Here is a 17,031-nt window from a genome sequence, read left to right as displayed (position 1 = left end):
ATTCCTGCCCGAGATAGAAATGCAGATCATTGCCAGAAATCTAAATGCGATCTTGGAGGCTAATTCTGTTTCTGGAGTTATGTACAGCTAGTGAGCATTTAGCTACTCTAGTTTTTGGGGATGGGTAGGTACTTAAACAAATAGTGATTTTTAGTTTTAAATATCTGGGAATCAAATACAAGCTGGTTTCAGTTAGTATTCCTTTTAGTTTACATTTACGTGTTGTGGTTTAACCTGCCGAGCAGCTAAACACCACACAGTACACTTGCTTAACTGCCCCCACTCCCTGGTGGAATGGGGAAGAGAACTGGGAGAGCAAAAGTAAAAGAACTCGTCAGTGGAGATAAAGAGTAATAACTAAGGCAAACCAAACTGAAATAATAATACTGCCAATTCATTGTAACAAGAATAGGAACAATGATAATATAGCAGTCAAAGTCATGCTCAGCTCACAGACGGCAGGCATTGGCCGCACACCAATGACAATGTGACAAGGAAGGGGTAAGGCTCAGGAACCGAGATGGGCTGCCATGATGAAACAGAAGGAAAGGGATTGAAGGGGCTGAAAGGATGAAGGGGGTAATCCATTGCAAACTCCCCAATTTATAGTGAGTGTGACGTTTATGGGATAGAATACATCGTTATTGGTCAGCTTGGATCTGACCCAGATCATCTGTCCTGGGTCACCTGTCCCAGAGAGTCCTGGGCTTTTGCTTTCCCCCTTCCGCCCCCAGCCTTTTCTCTTGTGCAGAGAGAAGAAAAAAAACCTCAAAATAAACTATAGCCACAGGTGCAGACAAAACCTTGAAAAGTGTAAATATCTGCTGGCGAGAACAAAAATTAAAATCTTACCAGCTGTTGTCGGGAGAACAACTCCATCCTGGCCAAAACTAATACCAACTTGTCTTCACTAAAGCAAACACTGCAGTTTTCTCAGAAATCCAGCTCTGCTGAAACATTAAAAGGGAATTCTACAATTCAGTCTCAGGAAAACCAGTGTACAGTAGCAACTTTAAAAAGTGGTAATACAAGGTGACAAATTCTTGATATCATTATAAAAGATGGATAGCTGTGTTTTACGTAAAACTAAAGATAAGAACTACTTTAAGGATTATCAAGAAATGTACAAACGTAGTAATGAAACTTCAATGAGAATAATAATTTTTGAACCCATCATACAGTTTTCTAGAGAAACGTAGGCCTCAGGCAGGTCAGATGTGGGATCCTAGAAAAATGCTTCTTATTAGCAATTACCTGAATTGTATTTCCTAAAAGCTTACATTAAGACCCTTGTATAGTTATCAGCCATGTTGTAAAACAAGGTTATTTTTGATATATTTGTATCTTTCTTCAGCAAAGTAGCACAAGTAATTTAAAACTGGGTTTCAGGTTCTGTAAAAATGATGGAATAACTAATATTTTACAACTAGTTTAATTCAATATAATGCTTTGTGTTTAATGCAAGCTTCTGTTTTGCAGGAACCCAATATCGATGTTATATGTGAAAACATCACTAAGAAAGCAGATGAAGAGCTAGCAGAGATAGAGCCCAAACCAACTGGTCAACATTCCCATCACCACAACCTGCACAGACATAGACACCACCACCACCACCACCACCACCACCGTGGGGGCAGTCGTCATTCCAAAATTGAGAACCATCAGGCTCCTTCTGAAACTCAAAGACACCATCCTCACAGCGGTCGGCGTCATAGAGTTCTTGGCCATAACAGACACGATCAGACAGGCAGTCATGAACAGGTAGACACTGTTCCTCCAGGAGAAATTGTGGAAATTGCACAAGATAAAAAGCTATGAAAAAAAGGGAAAAACAGCTGTAAAAACCAGTTAACTTGAAACTGGCAGACGGCATCAGACTCAGCTTCGAGGAGCTGATGCTGTCATTGTCGACACCTTTTGTTTGAAGAGCTAGGAAATTCTATCACTTGACAGTGTCGTGGAGCACTTCCAAATTCTTGCAGGTGACATGGCCAGCTGTCAGCAGAGGACATCACTGAATCTTGACAGTGACGTCTGCTCACTGCTGCCTGACAGTCACCAGCAGCAGGAGAAAGTGAAGCCAGCGACACCTGACAGTGACAGGAAAAGGCAAGAAACTGAGCCTGAAAAACAAACTAAGCACCTTAAAAATGCAAGAGAGTCCTACTACCTAAATTCTACAATTGTGAGGGTGCAAAGATTAACAGATTAAGTGTTTTTAGTGCCCCAAATTAAAAACTATACTAAGACAGGTGCGTACAGTTAAAATATTGCTAGGAATTAGACTTAGAGCAGTGCTCTCAGAATTACACAATACCTGTCAAATTCCAACAGTGAAAAGCTTCCTAATTTAAAGGAATTTAGTTGACCCATAGTTTGTTTTTCAGTTCCACTCAGAAGGTGTCTGCATTTTCGATTAATATGTCTTTCTTGTTTCTCTTCTAACATTCTGCTTGCATTTGTGAGGACAGGAGCATAAACTATGACCTAGGGGCTCCTGTCTGATGTTTTGCAAACAAGAATAGAAGATAACCAACAGAGATATTTTAATCATTTTTTATTAAGAAGATGGAATACATTCAAAAGTTGATTGTGAGGTTTTTTCTAAATTAAAGATACAAATTATGTACAAGAAAAGCTTATTCAGAAAAAAAGCAATATGCAGAATTAACTTTTTTATCTCAAATGAAAGATACCAGCAGTAATTACATTATTCTAAAGTAACAAATTTATATGCTTAACTTTTGTGGCTTAGATATGGTATCGGGGTCCATTAATACATACTATTACAGCTTGTAAAATCCCACAAAATCAGTAAGATCATGCCTAAAGTGAGAAGCAGTGTTAACAACTGTTCATGCAGAATTAGTATCAAAAATAGGGAGAGGCAGAACAAATTTAATCTCTGTTTAATGTTTTTATTTGTTTACAACAGTGCTGAATTTGATAAATCTGTATTGATTAGTAAGGTAATATACCACTTAAACTTGTATAACTTCTCTGTTGGTAGCTTACCATTTCTAACCTTCAATTAACCAAGCTAAAGTGAAAATGCAGTTTTATGAAGGATTCCTGGATGAAGAAGAGAATATGCAAGAACGGAAAATTGCTTTGAAACTGTACACCGTAATTAATGATGGTTTAATAGGGAAATGATTACTCCCACGTAAACTGAATCTTTTTATTGTGAATGCTGATTAGCAAGAAAGTAGTAATGAATATACACAGAATGCGTGCGTTTGGAATATTTGACAAGAGCATTTTCAATAAAGAAGTATTGTGTATTTCTTCATATTTTGTTTTTACTTTCAGGAGCACAGTTGAAATACACTGTTTCTATTTCTCGCTGTATGTACTACTGAAATACTCTATGCAGTTCTGTCAAAACCGTCTGTATTTGAAGTGCATGTCCTGGCCCTTATTAAGGCGTTGCTCTAAGTCTCTTATGGTGTTTCGGAGAACTTCAATTTCCTTGTTTTTCTCCTCCTGGAGATGCTGCAACTTCTGTAAAAATGCAAAGAAAGTCTTCATTGTTAGACATCACATAGAATTATGGAACAATACAATATGCTGTTGTTAATGAGAAATATTCTAATAAGAATATTTTTCTCAGTATTTTTTATTACAAAATTACAAAGATGACTTCCACAGAATCCTATTTTTGTGACATCCCAAAGTTCCAATCCTACAAAAGCAAAGAGATATGAAATTACTTTCCTAGAGGTGTGAGGGATGTGTGGGAGAGTAAGATGGACCTGAAAGTATGAAACTTCACACCCCATACACTTCACCACCACCACCACCCCAACCCAACTCCCCCCTCCCCTGCCCCACAGTTTCCAGTTTTGCTGCACAATACAGTAAAACCACAGGGAAATGCTGCTTGAAAGAGGCTGTAACATTATTTAGTTTCTGCAAACTACAGGCTATTAAAGCACATACCCTTCGATAGATACTTTGTGGCAAGACAGAAGCACCTGATAATGACTTCGTGGTTTTATTTTGAACTCTTGCTAATTTAGCATTGAACTGAAAGAATCGGGGAAAGACAAAACATTAAGAACTAACAGGGGAAAAAAGTATGTTAAATAATAAAAGTATAATTTTCACTTTTAAAAGTTGGATTTTGTACCTGCAAGTAGTAATAGCAAGCTTATCTACTATTTAACCGTAGAACAATGAGGCTACTTAAGTTTCTTTTAAATAAGAATGCAATTACAAATTATGTTTCTTTAAAAAGAAGCCTCAAAATATTGCAAAAAGTAGATAGTACAAATGTGATAAACGAAATACATTTAGATGAAGAGATGACTACTAAAAAAAAATCGAAGGCTCCACAGCCACATGTTTGCAGGAGGAGAAAACGCAAAGAATGCTAAAAACCTCTGAAACCATCACCTTTCCCTCACATTCCAAGGATAACTGAGCCCAAACACTTTCACATCTTATTTCTTTTTTGATATGTGAAAGGTCTGAAGTATTTCCTTAGTTTTGTCCATAGTTAGGGTAGCTTAAAACTTAAGCTATGAAATACTTGTTGAATTCTATGACTCAGATTTCTATGTCTTTAAGCTCTTGGAATTTTATTAAAAACTTCCCACCGTTCAGAAATTAAAAAGAATAAAAGTAAGCAAAAAACACTGTTTATTTTTTTAATAGCTCAAAAACTAGCAGAATTTTCAAAATAATTTAATTTAAAACAAGAACACAGCAAACGTCAGTCTCCCATACAGTAGGTAGAACTTGATTCCTGGGTGGAGGCGATTCAGATACCACTATGGAAGGGAGCACATGCTACTGATCTTTGTAAAGACAGCTGGCTTTTAGGTTTCCTAGATCCCATCACATGATTTTGTTAAGTACTAATTAATATTTTTTTACTACACAGTCTCTTATAAGTTTATCCAGTGCCTAACTGATCTTTAACTCAGCTTTGTAATGCATACCTCTATCTGCAGTTTAATTATTTCATTCTGCTTCTCTTCTTTTTGAATCTTCAGCTGTCTCGTTAGTTCTAGTATTTCCAGTTCTTTTTTCTCTCTCCCTTCTCTATACTCCACTTCTTTTACTTCAACTAATAACACAGTAACACCAAGTACGATGATTACAGAAGAAGTTTAGATGGAAAAATAAGATAATTTCCCACAACTTTCTTGAACAGGAGGTCAATATTTCACAGGAAAACCATTTCATTAAAGCAAAAAACATACTTTAAAATTATGTGAAAATCACCCTGTCCCATCCCAGTAAGATGGAGTCTTTTTGAAGAAGCATTATATTTTACAAAGAGCTTGGCTTTTTTCTGCTAAGTGGATGACCAAAAAAATCCTACTCTTTAAGGCTATGTCAATAATGTCATTACAACATTATTTATTCGTGAAAATATTGTCCTATTCTCCTAAGCATATCTGGAACACTCTAATAGCAGTCTAGCTTATAGTTCAAAGCAATTCTCAAGTCAACAATTAACACAGAATTTCATTCCTTCAGATTTTTAGGGCCAGGTTCCCAATATCTGTTCTACTTGATTGGGAACTTCTGCTCATCCTGTGTTGCTGTAATGCTGCCTCATTGCCACTGTGTACTCTCTTCAGCCGAGACAAAATTCAGTTAAACATTGTCCACTTCTAGCTTTCATGTTTCCACTAAGTAGGTTATATGTTTTACCCAATGTTATAGCATTCAGTCTTCAAAGAACTTACATTGTTTTCTTATATCACAATGCAACTGTGTTATTTCTAATTTGTGGTCTTCCTCTTTGTTTTTAATTTCTATCATAAGTTTCTCAATCTGATCTTTATATTCCTGCAAATGTAAAAAGCTTCATAAAAATCTTGACGTTTCTGTGCCCTCAGCTTTCTGCAAAGCACAACATTACTGTAAAATGTACAGCACTCTATAATTCAGTACTTGTTTTATCCTCAAGCTAGAAAACTCAACACACCCAATTACTTCTCACACAATCTGGCTGAAGTCTACAGATGAAAAATGTAGCAGATTTCATTGTATTACAGCTATAGGTTAATAGAAAATTGGAAATCGTACTTACTAGGAGAACAGGCAAATGGTGAGGATCTGATACAACACTGCCATCAGTTAAGCAACTACGGTTTTAGTTTTGTGGATTTTTGCCTGTAAAATTGTATAACTAAAATTGTATTTAAAGCATGAATTTTGTTATGTTGCCTATACCCAAGGATTCCACAACAACATACTGGCAGCAGAGGAAACATCCGTCATAGCAGCATAGTGATGCTGGTGGCACTGATACTTGAGTGAAGAATTTGAGCACATCTACTGTAAGTTTGCTCCAGTAATTACTCCAGCATTACCAAGGAATTGGCTGTAGCTGCCAACGGAGAGATGCTTACTCAAAGCTGTTGTCAGAGCCTTTTGGCAGACCCTTTTGTCAGGTTGGCAGCTACTCACCAGGGCAATGCTTGGAGGCACTCACAAAGGCAGTTCCACTGTACCCACAAGTAAAAAATGTATAGAACCATAGTTTTCTTATATCTTTCAGAAGGCATTGCTTATTTTATTCTCAAACTCTCAAGATAACAGCTTTATTGGTATAAAAATTTAATTCTAACTCATAGTGGATACAAACACTGGCAAAGAAAATAAGTAGTGAGATTCTTAATCCTATACAAGCAACAGATCTGGAATCTTAGCACAGAGAACTATGCTAAGACTAGTGCAACTTGTGACTAGCCCTGCTGGTGTTAACCCAAAAATAAGTGGCAAAGATTAAAAAGTAGAGAAATGGTAAATGGAATTTATTAGGGACACAGATAAAAAGCAGAGATCTATTATCTTTGTAGCATTTACTCCCAAAGAAACTACAGACAAAATCAGACAGTTCTTGATTCTCTGGCAGTACTGCAGGCATTGTGAATATAGAAACTTTATTTCCACACAAAAATGTATTTTAATGCAAGAGATTAGGTTTTAGTATGTAAAGCTGAATTTAAAGCTAAATACACTAAAGAAAGTGCATCTTAAATAGATACAGAGTTCCTAGCACTTTTTAATTTTAACCTTAGTCCCTCTGACGCATTCACATACTGTCATGAGAACAACTTGTCATCATTTATCCCACCAAAAGCAGGTCACAGCTCTTCTTTTTTTAAATGTTAGGAAAAGTGCAACAATAACAATATTAGTAACAAATGACAGAATTATAAAGACATATGAACTGCTACAATAGAGATAAAATATCATTCCTCTACCTAAAGAATGATCATTTGTGATGTACCTGTTCACAAGCCTTTAATTTCTCTTCCAAGATGCGAATGGTAACCTTCAGTCGATCATTTTCATCTGCGTAAATAAAAAAACCTCTATGATACACTAAGAAGTACATTTTGATAGTATTAGCATGAAAGCAGAATAAGGAAATTACTTTCATTTTTTGACTTGTCAGCTTTAAGAAACTTCTTTGTAGACATAACAATCCTAATTTACAGAATCTACATAACCTCAATCTCCATTTTTAACAAGAAAATTCAAAGTTTAATCATAGTATTTGCCTGGTGTTACTATGTTGAACTGTCTTTAGTCATCTGATAACTGATGCATTCAATAAAAGTTAGATGCAAAGTTCTTTGCCTCAGAAAAGAAAAGATTATTATCATGGCTACAACAGTTTTGAATTGGAAAATACAACTTTTTAAGTACTTGTTTCCCAAAAACTAGAAAGTAGTATCTCAGAACCAGAATTTAGAAAAAGCAGATCATGCTTTTTTATTATTAAAAGTCACTTTGAGTATTAAAAGCAGCCATAAACTTCCAATTTTTAGAAGTTTATTAATATTAATGTTAGGATGCCTTGAACACAAAATAGGTATGGAATTAACTACATGGTGTACAGCTAAACTGTGGTATAAAGATACAGCAAATACTTATATATTTTATTGTAAATCAACAATCAGTAATTGTCAAGTATTTATTGATGACAGCTAAATTTTAATAGCATTACATGGAGGATTAAGACACTCTGTTTTAATGAAGTGATAAAAACTATGCATAAACACTGTAATAGACTACAGTCCAACAGCTGAATGATTCTTTCTCGCTTTCTGTAAAATTGCCTGTGCTAGAATGAAATAAATTTAAAGCCCAACTATTGATTAAAAAATACCTCACTGAAGCAGATTTTTTTTACATGTTGATTCTAAATAGGATAATAGCAACAGACATCCATTAAGCATATAGACCACCAAAATCTGCACAAGATAGACTGACTTTAGATATATATTTCTTCTCCTTTCTGTTTGGCTGCCACTGAGTTTCTGTCTTTGAAAAAAAGACAATAAAAATAAACAAAAAAAATAAAATGCTCATTCACAATTATAGTACAATACAGTATATATATAAGAACATTTTTGCTTTTACCTTTCACATTACACTGGTTTTCAATGGTTTGTGTTAGACCCTTTATCACATTCTGTAGAGCAGCACATTCTAAAAGGAATGAAAAATCCAGTATTTCTAAATAATGTCTTCAAAATTTTAATTTTCTATTTTGTTTATAAGCTTTTATAAAATATTTCATAATAATTTCAATTAAATATTACTCCAAGTTTTTTTACTGACTATAGAAATAAATTATTATTTGGTTACTGCTTAATTTTAGCTTTTAGTTTGATGACAGATTAAAAACAATTTTAGCAAGCAATACAAACGATTTCATGAAATGATTACATTTTTGTTTCTAGACAGAAAACAAGGATGCTATTGTTTCCTGGGGAATAATGGCAGTTTTCTGTATCAGCATTCCAGCAATTTGATGTAATTAATGAAACCGAGGCTTACTTTCCTGACAGCACTTTTGCCAAGATTCTCTTTAACAAAAACAACAGTATCCACTCACTGCAGTTACTCATCCCCTTTTTAGTGCGTATCAACATTCATATTGTGGCTTAACATAAACGTGGAGAGATTTAGAATATGCTACTATATCCCCATTATCCAATTTTAAACAAAAATTATGTGTTTGTATATGTATATACATGCAACATGTTATCAGTCTACATATTTGTATTTAATATTTTTAAAAACTCTATCATTAATATTTGAACACCATATAGACTGCCTGTAATTTAACATTTGGTTTTCATTAAATATTATTTTTATCCCTTATGTTCCTTGTAACCTTATCAGTAAAGTTACAAAACATTAAAAGACTAGTAAGACTAGGGACAGTAAAACTGAGGTTGATTACTCTTAAAAACCTTTCTTTCTATTTCCAGAGTACCACTGCATTTCTTAAGTGACTTTTAACTTCTGCAGCAGATAAAGTACACTAAATAACAATTACTCGTCTCATAAGACCAAAGCTCTGTTGAAAATTGTAGATCACTTAATTAAAGAGTACATTAAAAATAATTGAGTCAGGAAGATGAATTAAGATCCCAGCTCAGAGATTCAGTTTTGCCCTCCATCTTTTTGACCTTTTGTTTATTCTTCCATCAAGTTCACTTTTCATGCAGCCGAGTACACTAGCCATCCGTACCCTCCCGTTCCATGCTTCCGAAAAAACAGTAGAGGGAGCACGAACAGCACAATGCCTGCCTCCAGTTCCTGTACTGCATCGAAAACATTTGTGGACAACTCCTGTTCAAAGTCGCAAGTGCTAGGTTAGCATGCCTGTTTGCACGAACTAGTTTTACTACAAATTTTCTCCCATTTGAAAATCTATGGAAATAAATCCGAATGCTTGTAATTAATGCACAAATTGGAAAGACATCCATGCATTTGAGTAAACAACAGGACAGCAGCTAGTTTTAAAATGAATCACAGATATTTAAGTGCAAGCCAGAAGTTCAGTCCCAAGAATATTTGCTTATCTTTCTTATCTTTAAAGGACATATAATGACAAATCCTTTATGTAACTGCAGTTGTGACTGGAAAAAAATACTAGGAACCCACAAGTTTTTCTTGCCCACATTAAGAAAGAAAAAGAAAAATTTTGCTAAAAGGTAGCAGCTTCGTGGATCACTGGGATAGCACCCATTGTGGATTCTGTGTCGTTTCTTCCCTGCAAAGAATAATCCCTACAAACAGAAAGAATGAACAGCCTAAGTGCTCTTTTTCCATCTTTAATATCTATAACTTATTTCACTGTCTTCCATCTGCATTTATAATTGAAGCTACTGGCCTTTTTAATAGGACAGTTACATCAACCACTTTTTCCTTTAACACCTTTGAAACAATAAGTAAATATTCAATCCCAAAGATGCTACAAAAATATGGCATTCATAACCATCTTGGTTACTTGGAAGCATTATTACTGCTACAGAGCAATTCCTACAAGAAATATTTAAAGTGAGGTAATTATTTGTAAGAAAACCCAAAACTAAACCACTAAATAATTCAAACCAGGATGATCTTAAGTGTTCTGTGATTGTTTTTTAAAAAATATTATTGTAGATTTTTGTTCAGAATTGTAGCCTACACCACAATAGTCCATTCAGTCACCATGGAAAATGTTTAGGAGCAGGAAAGAAGTCAGACTTGTGTTTGTCTCAAGTGGATCTGCAATGATGTACACTGAACAAAAACTGTCATCCTGAATCTCAACTTTGTTTAGCAATGAACATATCAAGACAAAAAAAATCTCATTTATGACCTTTCAGAACATGTATACACTTGTCCTGTTGCTCATCTTTTCCCACCTTATCTTTGGTTCTCTCTTTCTTGAGTTTTAGAAGTTTTCTTTCTTCCTTTGCATTTTCTTCAGAACTCCCTGTCTTCTGTTACCATAAACAGTTACAGAGAGACACTTCTGGCAATCAAGGATATCCAGGAGCCCTCAGGTTCCCACTTACACTTGGAGATTTCTTAGGGTGTGAAATGTTATTCCGTTTTCTCACACTAACAAGGAATTGTTCAGCCAAGATAAAATCCCACTTCCTCCACCCCACTGCCACTAGTAGCCACAAACCGTTCAGGAACAACAGCCTTTTCTTCCACAGTGCCCATACTCTCTGCTCCTCTGCTATCAGCAGCATTTTTATTAGGAATAAGTGAACCATTAAACAGCATGTGGTCTCTTACGTTTTCTCCTTAGTTGTTCTGTGAATTGCTTTGTAGTCTACTGATAAGCCTTACATTCTAAGGCTCAGTTGTTTACCTATCCTGTCATTAGCTTTTGTGTTAAATTTGTAGTCAGATGAACTTAAGAATACTCTTCAACTTGAGAAAGTACATACATTAAGACTGTGTGTTGATACTGGTCATCAAGAAACAGACACAGCTGTCCAAACTCAGCAAATTCAGTTCTCTTTGGATCAACTCTTCAAATTATACTTTCAAGAAATGTGGATGAGCTGGGTTCTGGGAAGCAGCTTGTGGCATAAGGCTAGAAGAAACCCTTTTTTCCAAGCCACCGTTGGCAATATCACTGTATAAAAGCCATTCTCACAACTACAGTCTGTTGGAATAACTGTCGCCAGAGTAAGAATTGAAGTATCAATGCTACACTTGGTGCTTTGCATCTTCTCCAGTTCTGCACAGGATCCCTCTATAACTCCACTAATAATAAAGAGTGTTTTTTAATTCCACAGTGCTTTAGATTTCCAAAAAGGTTTTACAAAGAGTCAAACTGTTAGACGGAACACGTTCAGTGCTCTGATTCTGAATATACACCATGCTATTACCCCTTCTGAAGGATCAATGTTGCAGGTGAGTTTGATAAAGGTGCAAAGACTATTTCTATTCATTTCAAAAAGAAAATGCAAAATGCTTTAGAAGCATTTTATACTTACCAGAATTTATAATTACTACACCAACCATAATGTCCTTTTGAAATACTTTTAGCATTACAATTACTGCTGATCTCCAGTAACGTGGTAACTCTTTACCAGAAGGTTCCTCTGACAGCATTTGCTGCAGGTGATGGCAATTTGCTGCCCAAGATTCTTTGAAAAACTGCTTTCTGATCACCATTAATGAATATAGTTTAAAAATATAAATTTATAAGCACTTTATGACATGATACTTGGAGTGTTTACCTTACTGGTAAGCATGTTATCCTAACAAGATAATGGTCTTAATTGTTAAATAAATTCTGTCCCTTTGGCATCTCTCATTTACCTTTTACTTTCTTATCATTATGTAGCTTTCAGAACCACCTCTTGGATGTCCTACATTGTTCCAAGTTTCTGCTTTTCACTTTTTTCATTACTGCTCTTAACAGGTCTACAATCTCTCTTACTCATTGACCAGAATCCTTGTTTTCCGACAGTTCTGCCCCCTATCTATATGTGCACTAATTTGTACAACTTCTATGACTTCAGTATTAGTGAAATTTGTTTTTTCCTGACTATTCCTGCTTTTAAAACTTAAGTTCATACTTCATGCTAATTGGTCTGGTATTCACTTGGACTTCTGCCATCCACATTTTTTTTTCTATCATGTGTTTCTAAACAGCTCCAGAGGACATTCTCTTCAGTTTTATCAGCATAACTATCTCCTCAAGTCATTTCACTCTGACTATTTACAAAGCTCAAATCTCTCTTCTGACTTCCATCTGTTTTCAGTCCCTTCTACTTTCACAGTCCTTGCTGCAGTCATCCCAGCTGCTCTGATTTCCTGAGTTGTCTCACTTTCTTTGCTATCTTTTATCCCATAGGCTTTATGGTTAGAATAATTTCTTATTATTATTCACCTTTTCCTTTCTTTTTTAAAAAGATCTATTTCATATAAACCCTCTTATCTGTTTTTGTCAATAAGGAAGCCTCTTGATCTGTTTCTGAATGAGTGCCCTGCTTTGTCTTTTGTGCTTAATGGAGAAACAAATACACCAGTCAGATGAAAGTTCAATCCAGTTCACCATTCCACTTCACAATGCTCAGTAGAAGATACTTCAAGGAGGAGGAAAAAAAGCTGGATAAACACTGCCCTTAATATATCCTTTCAGCTTTCAAAACACAAAAATAAAGGAGACCTAAGTAAGAGGTACTGTCTTTGTGTTTAACAAATCTGGTAAGATTTGTTACATGAATTTTGCTAATCTTTTTGGACTAATCTATACTGCTGGTTATCTATAAACTTCTGTGGAACTGATTTAACAACTTTATTTTGTAACATAAAGTTCTTCTTTTTATTTGCTTTCAACCAATCAAAGTTTTATTTCTATCTAGTTCTGTATTACATTAAACTACATATTCATTCCCTATTCATACCCTAGTCACTCATATGCCATTCATAATTTTACAGTTATGAGTCATATCAGCTCAATTCTTTCTCTTTGGGCTGAAAAGTTTCCAGGCAATTTAAGTCTTTCTTCAGATGTTCCAAAACAGTGACCAAACTGGTGAGGGCCTCAAGTACATTCTTCCCCACTACCTCCAGTGTGTTTGGCTAGGCTCAAGGCCAATGTAGAAAAAGTACAGCTGGTGACCTTGAAAAAAGGTGTTTGAAGAAAGCTGGAAGAAGACTCAGAAATGGCTGCCCCTCCTTCCCCTGGGAGTTGCTTTTAAGCTGAGGCTTTTGCCCGTGGCATACCTTGAGCTCTCTGGCTGTGTCGCAGCCACATACCATGTAGACTTAGACCCTGGGAGTGTCTTTCTGGCTTGATTTCAGACCTGCCTCATTGCTATGGACCTGCTAGTGATCACTAAACCATGTCTAGCCCTTGTTACCATTTCTGAACCTGATCCTGACTCAACTTCCTGTCTTGACCTTGGACCTGCTCCATCACTACATACTTGTTCGGTAATGTGGACTTTTTGGCTGACCTTGGCAGCCCTCACTGGGCCAGCCCTGCATGGGTATGATGGGAGTGAGTCTTGGCTGGTGAAGCCCCCAGAGTTGTGGGACTTGTTACATGACTAGTTCCCGATTCCTCATCCCTTGCTCGTTCCTGACAATACCAAACCTTGCCATCTTCTCTGTTATCTTTTCCAGTTCTGGTATGTCCATTTTGAAATGTGGGGACCAGAACATTACATGAAAATCACAGATTTTACAGGGACATGAAGTTTGTTTCTCTGTTACTTTCATAATCATGGTTGTCACTGTGCTTCTTGCTTTGACCACTGGTATTTTCAGAGCACTGTCCAGAAGGATACCAAGATCTCTTTCCTAAAAATTAGCCATCTAAGGCCAACCACTGTTTATATAAAATGCCTCCCATAGGCACTGCTACTGATTTTCGTCTCCCTTTTTTATCACTTGTTATTCTGTATCATGAGATTCTTGGTAAAACTGAGTAGATTAGCATCATTAGCAAACTTCCATCAAGAGCTTTTCCAATTAATTTCTGATTGTGCCAAGTTATTTAAGTCCCAGTGAAGACCTAAGTGAGACCAACTGGCAATCTCACCCCAGCATGAAAATGAGTTTATTCCTACCCTGTTTCCTAACTTTTAGCAGGGTGGCTTATCAGAGACCAAAATTCTACAAAATTCTACAAAAAGATCCACCCTTCAGCAGCTCTACAAACTACAAAACAAGCAATGACAAATCTAGGCTAAGTACTAGATATTATTTCTCCTTTCAAACACCTAGCTAAAAAGATACTCTCCTAAAATAAAAAAAAAGAGAAAACTATTAAATTATTTTAATTCCTTCTTTAGTTGGCAACTTTTTTATTATTATATACAGGGATAAAATTTCATCTGTAAAGTATTAAGTGCCATTTCATTATTTAAATTCCATTGAACAGTTTGAATCTTCTTAATATAAACTATTATTACTATTCATAACTATTTAGCACCATAATGACACCTGCCATACAAAACAAAAGAAACAGAACCAAAACTCAGATCACATTAAAGCTGACAGTAACACAAGTACAGCCTTTGGAATAAACTTACAACTGTGGTATCGACTTAACAAGGTATCAGAACTTGAAGGATTATATGATATTCCTAATACCTTGTAACTGAGTTGGAAATGTCACTGTGATAAAATCTTGACGGTGACATTATAAACACAATATAGGCTGTCACATCTGACCTCTTCAGAGAGAAAATCTCACACAGACCAGAAGTCTAATTACTTTGGACAGCTCTAGAAGTTAAACAGATGCCTAGACAGAACAAGACACTGAGATTTCACCAATACCCAAGGTCCTTACAGAATTATTTTAAGTGAGGAACACTAAAACTTCAATATAACAATCAGCTTGGTACAGGAAAAATGTATTCCAAACCCCAAAATGGGCTATCAGACTGTTCTAGTCAAACCAAATCACACAAGCAACTAAGAAATAGAATTCTCTGTGTTACCTTGCAGCACCAGCCCCACCAGTCTGACATAGCATCTCCAATTACAGCTTTGACCTTTCAGATGGCAGCAAAATATGCACTCAAGAATGTGTCTCGCTCATTTTTCAGTGGGCAAAATGTTTCTGGTGACCAGGTGAAATGTAACATTTGTCATATTGATACCAATGCAACAGCTCAGCTTGGGGCATGATAGTGTCAGTACTGTTTTTCACACAGTATCTTAGATCCTTGCTATTTTATTTTTGTATTTTATATAGCTGAAAAAAATTGGTATACTTCTCAGAACTTCCTGAATATATGCAAAAATCATACTGTTTTTAAAAAGAAATAACTTACCTTCTTTTACTGATTCCTCCTTTGATTGGCTTAATGTTAGTAACCTGTTACATTTTTCCAGCTGAAGAACCAGTAGGTTATTTTCTTCGTTAAGTTCTGATAATTTCTAGGAAAATGAAAAAGAAGTCTTTCTTTGTCAAGACTAAAGTTATATCTTTTTATCTAAGTTTTATAATCTGAGTTTTAAATGAATATAAAATTTAACCATTTCACAATACAGCAGTCTCAAGCCTGCATTATTTGCCATTCTGGAAATTCCGTTACAGAGAACAATGCTAGACTTGAGAACCTATACTATTTAGAGTTCACACTGTTGCATGAAGAATGCTGACTTACCTCACTCGTTAAACTCTTTTCTTCCCAATTCTGTAGCCCACAGTCTGGATCAATCCTCAGCAAGGTTCTTTCTACTCCTTTGCATAAAAGGCTGTCAAGGCCCTCAATGAGCACGAACGTGAGTAATGGGAGTGAATAGGAATTGGTGTAATATGTTTTTTTTCCATGAAAAATGCTAAATTTATTTCAAGTTCCCCTTTTATATTATGTATGGATTTACTGGTCAGGGTCAATCACCAGAGAGCTGGCCAACATGTGTCTAGCAAGAAATACAATGCCAGTTTTCCTCAGTGGATCAATATATATAAAATAAAGAGAGCTCAGTGCATATGGAATACAGTAACAGATACTCCTGCTATGGCAGTAATGTTTTTCTACAGCAAGGAACAATTTCTAAAAGGATAGCCCAGCAAAGCTGTGTTATACTGTTATCCAGAATAGCAGGTTCTGATACAAAGGGACATTTCCACGCTTTTCCTAAGAAGCCAAAATTGGCCTCAGCACCAGTAAAATTCCAATGAAGAAACAAAGACTTCTTGGACTCCACAGCAGTCACTCATATCACTCTGAGATACAGTCAATACAAACACTTTCCAAACAAAGTTGGTATTACATGGCATATTAATAAACTGATACCACTCAGAAGAAATTTTCACTTGAAAAACTGATTAAAATAAAATAACATTTAGAGATAAAAACATTTAGAGATAGTAGTTTCAACATTTTTTACCTTCCTCATTTACCTTTTCTATCTCTGAGAAGTTAGCTAAAAGTTTATCAAGGTTCACCACACTGGTTTTCTTCATGGTTTCTTCATGGCTGCAATTCATTTATTTCTGAACCATATAATCCACTGATCACTGCATATATAAAAATAGATCAATGAATTTATATATTTCTCACCCACACTATGTCAAAAGATCTCATATGCACAAATGTAAGCAGAACAAAGAACACTTTTTAGAAAATTAAAACTATTGCTGCATGTGAAGCTAAACTTCAGCCAACCTCAGATCTTACATTTCTGGGAAACAAAATGTCAGAAGCACAAGCAAAATCTATCAAACTGTTTGATTATATAGTTGAATTTTGAATTTTTTTCTGCAATTAAAAAAATAAAACC

General features: G+C 35.6%; 2 protein-coding genes across 2 annotated transcripts in view; one reads left to right on the top strand and one right to left on the bottom strand.

The window, feature by feature from the left end:
• SEPP1 (selenoprotein P, plasma, 1) overlaps window positions 1-2,139 on the top strand; it is a 6,181-nt gene extending 4,042 nt beyond the window's left edge. The window contains 1 exon segment of the mRNA XM_010192406.1: window positions 1,480-2,139. Coding sequence (XP_010190708.1) covers window positions 1,480-2,139 — 660 coding nt within the window.
• Window positions 2,140-3,381: 1,242 nt separating this feature from the next.
• On the bottom strand, window positions 3,382-16,738 carry CCDC152 (coiled-coil domain containing 152). Its single transcript, XM_010192405.1, has 8 exons — window positions 16,652-16,738; window positions 15,573-15,678; window positions 8,395-8,463; window positions 7,256-7,320; window positions 5,703-5,805; window positions 4,947-5,074; window positions 3,943-4,029; window positions 3,382-3,504 (listed from the first exon to the last, which is right to left on the bottom strand). Exons 1-8 carry the CDS (start codon window positions 16,736-16,738, stop codon window positions 3,382-3,384), a joined length of 768 nt encoding a protein of 255 aa, XP_010190707.1.
• Between the last annotated feature and the right edge of the window lie 293 nt (window positions 16,739-17,031).

Source organism: Mesitornis unicolor, unplaced genomic scaffold (assembly GCF_000695765.1).
Source record: "Mesitornis unicolor isolate BGI_N332 unplaced genomic scaffold, ASM69576v1 scaffold18899, whole genome shotgun sequence".
In the NCBI taxonomy this organism is placed as follows: Eukaryota; Metazoa; Chordata; class Aves; order Mesitornithiformes; family Mesitornithidae; genus Mesitornis; species Mesitornis unicolor.
The sequence above is the reverse complement of the archived record's forward strand: the minus strand, read 5'-3'. Positions and strand labels throughout refer to the sequence as shown.